The sequence below is a fragment of the Cyclopterus lumpus genome, chromosome 9 (genome assembly GCF_009769545.1).
Source record: "Cyclopterus lumpus isolate fCycLum1 chromosome 9, fCycLum1.pri, whole genome shotgun sequence".
Taxonomy (NCBI): Eukaryota; Metazoa; Chordata; class Actinopteri; order Perciformes; family Cyclopteridae; genus Cyclopterus; species Cyclopterus lumpus.
Window position 1 is genome coordinate 12,070,685 of NC_046974.1, and position 10,174 is coordinate 12,080,858.

Here is a 10,174-nt window from a genome sequence, read left to right on the forward strand (position 1 = left end):
AGTACTTTTACAAATGGTCAATTTTCTTATAATTAAATGTTATAGTTGTGAACCCAACTTTTACATTGTGGTATTACTCCTACTTAAGTACAGATTCTTGCCCCACAGGTTGCACTGGTTGTGGATTAATGTATCCCATGTAGAGTGAAACTCTCCGTTTGAACGAGAACATATGAATGAGTTCCTATTTGAGTTTATGTGCGTTTTAAAAAAAAGGTTGGAATGTGTGTGTTTCAGTGTGTCTGTTTAAGCAACTGTGTGAGCATGCATGTGTGTGAGTCTATGTGTGTGTCCTCTCTCAGGGATGGCTGCTAATAGCTCGCCTCGGGCAACAATTTAACTCAGTCTAACAAGGTTCTCCCCAAAGTGGCCCCAGGGGCATCTCTCACAGAGGCAAATTGATCACAAAGACTATCACACAACTTGGCTATGCTTTGCCCGGCCTGCTCTGCTCTTCACCTGCTCTCGCTCGCTCTCTCTCTCTCTCTCTCTCTCTCTCTCTCTCTCTCTCTCTCTCTCTCTCTCTCTCTCTCTCTCTCTCTCTCTCTCTCTCTCTCTCTCTCTCTCTCTCTCTCTCCCCAGTGGGATGATTTAACAGAATGCGTTATGAAAATAAATCTGAGTCGAGAGAGCGAAAGCAGCAGTCTTGGGTTCATAATTGCATTCTCTTTGTGAATGACAGGAGACCTCACATCAACAGCCACAGGAATCACACACACACACACACACACACACACACACACACACACACACACTCGCACACAAAAAACTCACGGTTACTCAGGATTTGGACAGAGAGAGAGAAAGAAGATAGACCTAATAAGAGTCTCTTCAATGAGATTACAAGCACTAAAACAGGCTAATCTTTGTCATTAAGAAAAGATGTCGCAGTAGGTTAAGTCATTATAGGCTTATTGTTGCTAGTGCGTGCACCTGCCAACACTGAACACCTTCACAGAGTATACACATTCAGCCACATGGTCTTGAAATTTCAAAATAATGTGGTGTGTCTTTCTGCATCTTCTTCTCTAACTATTGGGAAACAAATGCTGCTTTTTCATGCAAAAGTATTCCCAGTCATAGCAATACGGTATTTACAAGTAATCCATGTTGTTCCTAGGAAGTAAGGAAATAAGAAAAACAGCTCTGTTTAAAGCTCCAAGACTGCATTTTCAAAAGATAAATCAATGGTTTTTTTTTAGCTCAAGAAATAGGTTTCTTAACCTATAAATTATCATTTAATCTATGTAGAGATTTGAATGCTATACAAACCTACAGTATATGGACTAATCTGCTTTGAGTGTGAGCTAAAGTCTAGTAGGTGGTTTGCAAGTGTGGACTTTGGACACTACTATTACGGGTGCTGGCGTTATTCATTGCTAAGGGCTAGTTTGCAAGTGTATTGTGAGGACAGGGCAGTCTGTATCTTCGTTTGTGTGCGTGCGTGTGTGTGTTAATGCGCATGCAAGTAAACACAATCTACTGTTTTATCCACCCTCTACCCTGTTATCCCTTACTTTTGCACATATACACACACACTCTTGCTCAAGCATACACATGCAAGATTACACTATTATGTAACTCTTTAGTCTGTCTCTTACTTGCTCTCTCTTTTCTTATCTCACTCATTCACTCACATTCTCGACTTTCTCTTTATATCGCCAGCATTTTATTATTCTTAAAAAAAAAAAATTATTCAATTTAGAGATTTTTAAATAATTCACAATCTTTTAAATGCAGAGCAGTCCAGAAAAGGAAATATTTTGAGTCACAAAGAGACTAAAAGGGAAGAGAAAAAAAGCCATGTCCTATTACAATTTTCCTGCTTCTAATTTACCGATCCAAAATGCTATTTACTCCTGCATTAATCCAATAGTAGATGCTCTACATGGTTCTTGAAAACAGAGTTTAGAAGCGCAGGTGACTTTGGACTATCACACATTGCACTCTACTGTATATCTCTGACTGATTGTGAGAAAGCAAAACTCAATTATTGCTCAAGTGTCCTTGATATGAGCATATACATATTTCTTTTAATAAAAGCTACCCATCCAATAATATATACAGTCCCTCTGTTCATACATTACTCGGTTTCTGCTCTTAACAAGCGCACTCACCCTCTTTCCCCGTTTTTTTTTACTTCAATGCAAATCGAAGGAAAATGTGAATATTGAATATCATTGTGCCTCCATTGAGACATGCTGCCTTCATGGATGAGTAAAACTGACAAAACAGAAGGAGCTGTCAGAGGACTCTATGACTTCAAGGCAGATTTAGAGTTTAGGAGTGGTTCAGGCTGAAATCCCTCCTGGCTAAGATAAAGTGGAGACACAAACCGAAGCGTGCCGTATAGCCCACGCTTTGTGTGTATAAAGATTAAAAATAAGAGAGAGAGAATTGACTGAGGAGAAAAAGTGTTCGCCTAGACTCCACCAGACAGCCACAAAGGGATAAAACCAACATGGAGCGCACGCTGAGCACATGCTAAACAAACACGAGCTATGATAGCAGCTCAGTGGGACCACAGAAGTGCTATTCAGGCCACACACACACAGCATGGTGCAATGGCTTGAAAAAAGGTCAGGCAGACACACAAGGTGAGGAGTAGACTGTGGGTCTAGCAAGACAAGTAAAAGACGGTGGGAAGTGAGTCCCGAATGTAAGCTTGCGTGTATTGCAACAGTACTCTGCCGGTACCTCAGTCAGTCAGTGGCTGTGTTGAGGGATTAACAGTGTGGCCTGCATGGGCTTGGGGTAATCTCTCCTCTCTTCTTACATAACACTGGGCCATTAGTCAGCACAAACGCACAATAAACAACACAATCAACAACGCCAAGCTCGACAACAGACCGCACAGACCCAGATAACACTGCAAACCGGAGATTCACTCTAACCAGGTGCTGACTATGTGCGCAATAAGTGATTTCATGGCAACAATGGAAAACAGTGATTTGGTGACACAAGCTGTGCGCCAACCTGCTGTTTCTGACTAAGGATGCTGCTGCTGGTTTCCAAATAGGCTCCCTCATCAATCAGTACAAAGTATGCCAGTTTATATTTGGTCTAGTTCTTCATTGTTGTTGCTATTTGTGCCAACTTCTAGTAACACAGGTGTTTGATATAGACTCGCTGTTAATGATTTTAATCATCTTTCTCTCTTTGTTTTCTCAAACCCCCCTATGTAGCATTTTTAAGCACTATAGAAACATTTAAGTAATGGTTTATTACTTAATAACTGCAATGTAGTTGTCAGTAGATGTAAGGTATTTTAAGTGTTTATTAGTAATTGTAAACAATTATAACTTCTCCTATGTGGACACATTTTATTTTATTGCGACTGTTTTACTGTATTGTCATTCATTATCTGTTTATTAACCAGCCTATTCGTACGGGTGCCCACAGGAGGAAATAAAGTTGTTGACAAAAACATTTATGGTGTGTTATAAAGCATTTATTCAATGTTCATTTGTAAATGCTAAATAAGGGTCTTACAGTATCAATAACGTATAAACACATTGAATGATTTAATTGATATATTATGAAAATAATAGGAACAAACATGTAATAATAAAATAAGTAGTGAGCATTTTTTGAATTTCTGCTTGTGAATCTAAATCTGAAAGTTGGATACATTTATCCATGCCAGTTACGTGTCATAGATTTATCTAAACAGACTACTTCCGTTGGCTTCAACTAAAAATTGATCCCGGGATGCTTTAAAATCGGACAAATCAATGCGAACGCAAGCCTCCAAAGCAAAGCAGGATTGGACTAATTCTATTGGCATGAGGCCGTCAAGCGTAGTATTGCAGCTGTTTGTGTGTGCGTGCATGTATTTTTAGTGCTTTCTGTGTTTGTATGAGAGCACATAACATCTTGCGAGGTAATATGTATGACGTTGAAATTGGACTAAGTTGTCACCGTTGCTATAGATTGTAGCCTAACATTTTTCTGTGCTTTTTTTTCGACACTGCATGCCTTACTGGTTTCTTGCTCTCTCACACTCTCCCATTTTCTGCCATCCTATCTTTTTCCATGGTGAAGGAGCATGGGAGATTATGATTGATTGACACATATTGCTAACAGAGGAGATCAAATGGTGCTGTGAAACCCCTTCCCTGTTGCTCCCTCCATCGCTGAACTCTTTGACCTGTCTGACCCGGGTCCATCTATGTGGTGCATAAGCTCTTAGGCTTATACCAGAAACACAAAGGTTACATGTAAGGAAACTAGGAAACGATTGACGTGCAGGATACATGTCTATAAAGCCAATTTATGTTTGTGATGTTATGCAAATATTTATATCCCTCTAAGTGTGTACATGTGGTTGTCTTAGAACAGAAAAGGTGCTATGCTTGTATTGATTGTAACAAAATTAAACATTTAGTTGGAGGAATTTGATGATGTTGTGTTTTATTTCTGGAATTATATGACTTATAACATTTAAATGCAATGATGACTGAAATTATTATCAATTCATATATATATGCCCATTTCTCGAATATAAAACTTCACTATCAGAAACCTTTTTGCCACTCAAAAAACCATGCCACTGTTACTGATGTAAATTCATCGTGCAACTTCCTTTTTTCTTTTTTTTTTCTAGAGAAACACTGTTCACAGCATCATCATGTTGCCATTGCAAATACGGAAGTAATTACCTTGCTAACAAAATCCTACACAACTCTGAGCCATATTGAAAAAACACAATAGGCCATTTTCTGAGATTTTGAAAAGGTCCTGATGATATTAATCGGTGTAATTTGGCTATTTCCTGGTCAGGCGATGGGGTGACATCATCTTCGGTCAGGGCTTCAGGAGTTGTGGCTATTGTTAAATGATAATTACCACGGCTCATGAGGGGCCTCTATTTTTTATAACCTTGTGGTTGTGAGCACATTTCTGTGTAAGGGCAGCCGAGACTCCACACACACACACACAGACGGGTTGAGAGTGGGGGCCGCACGGCCCACACTGATTTAATTCTATCTGACAAAACCCTTTGGGGCGTGCAGAGGGAGAGAGGAAGATGGAGAGAGAGAGGGAGAAAGAGAGATAGAGACATGGCGAAAGAGGGGTGAGAGAGATGCTTCAGGGGCCTCTTCTGCCAACCACTGCTATAAAGTGAAAGCAGGAGCTTTCGGTATACCCCCCAAAGCCTCCCATGCACGAGAGTGGTCGCGAGTCCCATTAAAATGTGGTTAAAATACAAGGTGCATGACAGAGGAGTTTGCCATGGGATAAGAAAGAAAAAGAAAGAGTGAGAGAGAGGTGGGAGGTGTTTGGCCTTCTCATGTTTTTGTTGCCCGAGGTTTGATGGCCTGAAGCTGTGATGGTAGGAAGCTTGATATGACATTCAAACACAAAAAGCATCAGGAAACAGATGGATAGACGGATGGATGGATGGATAGTTTAAGATATATGTTTGAACATTTATTTTGAGTAAAAACTGGATTAAAATACTTGAATTACTCCTGTTTATCATTAAATTTAATAATCATGTAAATAATAATGCTAACAATAATCTGTTAAATAATAATACTGACCAAACAATTTACCATGTGATATTATTACTACAAAACTAGATATCTGATTACAATATGGCCACTGTCCAATGTAATGTAAAGTGTGTTTTATTTTTAAGAAGATACAAACTATATTAGTTGTTCACCCTGTTGTTTTGCTAATTATATTAAGACTTACTTTTTTTACATGAAGTTTGTGAACATTTTATCTCTTTTCCTTCTCCAACTTGATGTCGCAACACTCTTAAGTTTAAATGAGTTTAATTGTTTCAACCTTCAGAAAGCAACACGGGGAGGTTGTCATATTTAAAGCATATCAGAGTTGAAGCTCAACCACGAGTGTTGCAACTCAGCGTCAGCGATAATTGCAATAGGCTATAGAGCATTAATAAAAACAAATCCAAACACACTCAGCTGATAATAATCAGGTGCAATATTAAAGCATTCATAAAGCGACCGATAAACTGCAAATACTGATTGAGGAGAAACGAATAAACGCATTTTTGGATTTAAAGTGAATACAAATATAACTGAAAGGCTTAGTGAGAGTGGAAAGAGTTGTGTTAACCTCTGTGTGTGCGTGCGTTTGCAAGAGTGTTTGTGTGCGGGCAGGACCACATTGACGTTGAATTTCAACATCCCCGGCGTGGTGCAGAACGTTACGGAAATGGGTTAGTGAAGCGCAAGAAAAGTCTCCAATAAAGTTTATCCCCTGAAGATAACTAAATGAAGTTGGCTTTCTTTGCACAGCCCCTGATCTGACCTGGTGGCAACCTATGCGCCGTTTCTATTGGTGTGGAACGGAGCTCGGGAGCTCAAATGATTGAAGCTTTAATCAAACATCATGCGGCACTTTTAATTTGCAATCACAGACTCCAATGGCGTTGCGCATGAATTTGCAAAACTGTAGCCCCCCCCCACACACACACGCACACACACACACACACACACACACACACACACACACACACGCACACACACTCGGACCCAAAACACACGCAGAGAAACCAAATAAATGTTTATACATTTACAGTTTAAGGTGCTGAGACGTGCAGCCACACACTATGTGCTCGGATGTGAAAAAGTGACAAAACCGCTTCGCTGCTGAAAACTCCCAGAATAAACTTTTAAGGCCAAAAGTGGGATAAACCCTGCCGTGCAATGTGTGTGCGTGTGTGTGTGCGTGTGTGTGTTTAGCGGGATGAAGCTTTGGAGGAAATGCGGCGGTGTTTGGAGCAGTGGTGGGATGGTCTTACCTCGCATGGTGTTGGCGTTGCTGGAGCTGGTGCTGAGGCTCGCTTCCCAAAACAGCGGTCATGAAGAAACAAACATAAACACTTGAAAGAGGAGGGGTGGGGGGATGCGGAGGGAAAGATCCTCGGTTAAAAATAACAACAACAACGAAAAGAGTGTTGATGATCTGCGTCGACGTCCACGGGCTGCCCTGAGTGGAGGCGTCTCTGCGCTAAAAGCATCCCAGACCGGGGCGCAGGGAGTCGGGCTGAGGTTGCACGGTGCGTCGGTCGTTGAGCTCTGGTAGTGCGGTCGCTTTTCTCACGACATCTACGCTCTCACCTCTATGGGAGGGTTTCACTGTTTTCTGTGGGCTGAGGGAGGAAAGAGCGTATAGGAGAGGCTTTACCCGGCGGCCGTGATTGGACTGGAGCACTATCCGCTCCTCCCACTCTCTCCTTCTCAGCCTCCAGCCCAGAGCCTTCAAACACACACGCACACACACACGCACACACACTCACACACACACACGCACACGCGCACACGCACAGACACACAAACATGCACACGCACACGCGCACACGCACAGACACACGCACAGACACACAAACATGCACACACACACACAAACACGCGCGCAGGTACACGCACACACACGCACACACAGCCTGAGCGCACTCTGCTGCAGCAAAGTTTTAATGTCACCGTTCACATTTAGTCAACTCCATGCAATTTAGACTATTTCCATGCATGGACAGAAACAATCATTAATCTGGTCTGCCATCCAGGAGGCCACTGAGATCTTACATTCTGCACGTTCCAGTTTTATTTGTTCATAGAAACACATAGCAGTAAAATACCAAACAATACCAAACAATGAACAGACATCATATAGTTTCAAATACATGCTTTATAAATTGTCATATACATGTAATTGATTGCTTGTGCCTTTCAAATATTAGCGTGATTGAAAAACATTGCTGATATAAGTGACACAAATTGTGAAAAAATGCTGATAAAGATAAATAGGCTGTTAATTGATATAGAATGACAACATTGCAGATGCAGATAGATTGGGAAGGTTTAACATAACTATTGAGCAATGCATGTCTCAATCCTTCCACTGAAATAATGACCTGGAAAATTAACGAGTATATGTTAAAACACTGTACCGTACAATGACTGGTGTAGGCTGCAGGTTATGTGCCATGTGTTCTCTACCTGCTTTAGTTATTAAACTTATGAGGATGTTTTTATTATATTTTACAGGCTTATTTCAATATCAAAATGTATATTTTACAGGCTATTTTACGGACTGCTGTAAAGTGCATGACCTTCTGATGGGAACAGTAGAAAATGGAACAATATGTACACCAAGGCATGAGATAATATTTTGTATTACTTACTTATCATTTTGTAAGGTTAAACAGTGTTCTTGTCTTATCGTTACATTGTATTTGTAGATGTATAACCACAGCCTAGTGATCATAAGGTAGACCCTCACAGAAAACCCCACCAAGTCTCATTTGACCCCAGACCGACACCTGGTGACCTCTGTGCTATGCTCAGTGAAATATTCAGAAAATGTAAAAACAGATCTTGTCATGAATGGGCAGAAGTGACTGTCTGCGGTGCTGAAAAGAGCCACTCCTGTCACACACGGTTATCGCCACGCCGGCGTTCACCGTCTGTCAATAGAGCGTTTTTCTCAGAAAAAAACACTGCTGGAGCTTCTGCACATCTGAACAAGGTAGGAGAGAGACAGGTGTAGGTGAGAGGCACTTCCAACCCCAATATCCTTTAGCCTCTTTAGCTGTGGCCCAGGGAGAGAGAGAAACAGAAAGAGAAACTGCCCCGAGCACATCTCCACTGACCTACATTTCATCTCTTGCTTTTTTCCACTCTGCCATTTTTTTTCATCTCTTATTTCTTCTGAACCAACAGCTCCATAATTGTGATGTAATGACCAAAGCAGGCACAATCCCAGACTGGTCAGGATGAATCACTCTTGAAGACAGGCAGACAGAAGAAAAAGATAAAGAAGAGAAGAGACAGTGAAAGACAGACAGGTGTGGGTGTGGGGGGGGTAGTTAGCTCTTAAAAATACAATAAAGGTTTCATCCCTATTTTGTCAAAACAATAAAATGTGTCCTTATGTGATCTGTGTGCTGTGTGGACTTCAATCAATCTGAGGGTTGGGGACTCCATTAAGAAGGATTACCCTTCATTGCCAACTCATCGCTCTCCCAAAGCCACAGAGATAGCAGAGAAATTACTTTAAACATGACCAAATATGTACATCGTCTGTTGAGTGAGTTTGAGCAAAGGAAGAGAGAGGTTGTGTTTGATGAGATATACTGGAGTGAGATAGGCTGCTCTGTCCATATGGTGGTAAGAGGGAGGATGGGAGCAGGAAAGGCAGACCGGGCCATGCCTAAGGGCTGAACTTGGAGAAGGAGAAAGCAGCACTCTGTGCTGGTATAGGATCTTAGGTCCTTTTGCCTTTATGTTTCACTGTCTGTTTCTATTGCCTGCCTGACTTCCCATTATGTCTGTCTGTCTGTCTGTCTGTCTACCTGTCTGGCGGACAGTCCTCCTTCCTTGAAGGTCGTCAAATTTATACTGATCGGCCTTGATATTGTTGTGTGTCCATCACGTCTGTCATTTCTTTTAATGCTTGCATTTATTTCAGTTTATTTCAGTATGTCTTCTCCTTCTTGTCTCCCCATCCCTCCCTTCTGGCAGCGTGGCTCTAGGCATGGCAATGTCGATCTGTCGGACTGTCCACCACTTTGATCCGGTCTGAATATATTGCTTGAGATTCGGTACAGACATTCTTGGTGCCAACAAGATTCATCTTAATGAATATGATTATCTGTTCAAAAGATTTTGTCAGATACTTTGGTTTATGACAAAATACGGGAAATAAATCCACTGACATTCCCATCAGCCTCAGCTGTTGTTTGTATTTAGTGTCAATTAGCAAATGTTAGCATGCTAGCATGGCACACTAGGTTGGTGAACAAATGTAAGATATCAGTATTTAGCTTCAAGCACTGCTGAGCCAAAGTACAGCCTCACAGAGCCATTAGCATGGCTGCAGACTCCTACTCAGTATCTACGTTGCACAGGCTGCGTATAGCCAACAGTGTTTTGGCAGCCCTCAGGTCTCAACACACATATTTTTAGGCCGAGATCCCGATCTGATTCCTTTTGTGTTGAATACCGAGTCTGTTCCGATATATTTTCATAATTGTTGATTTAATATCTATCCGACAACATATGTTTCATGAGCTATATGATCCAAATACTGAAGGTCCTGGTTAAAAGTATTACTTGAATTTGCTGTACAATGCCTTTTGCCATGCTCAGTCACTTACCAAATAATTTTTTCACATTTATGAATTCTCATTTTT

General features: G+C 41.2%; 1 protein-coding gene across 1 annotated transcript in view; it reads right to left on the bottom strand.

Annotated features, from left to right (window-relative positions):
- Positions 1 to 7,065, bottom strand: part of rorb (RAR-related orphan receptor B) — a 22,998-nt gene extending 15,933 nt beyond the window's left edge. The window contains exon 1 of the mRNA XM_034541447.1: positions 6,782 to 7,065. Within this exon, the coding sequence (XP_034397338.1) occupies positions 6,782 to 6,788 (7 nt within the window). The 5' untranslated portion in view covers positions 6,789 to 7,065. The remainder of the gene's footprint in view (positions 1 to 6,781) is intronic.
- Between the last annotated feature and the right edge of the window lie 3,109 nt (positions 7,066 to 10,174).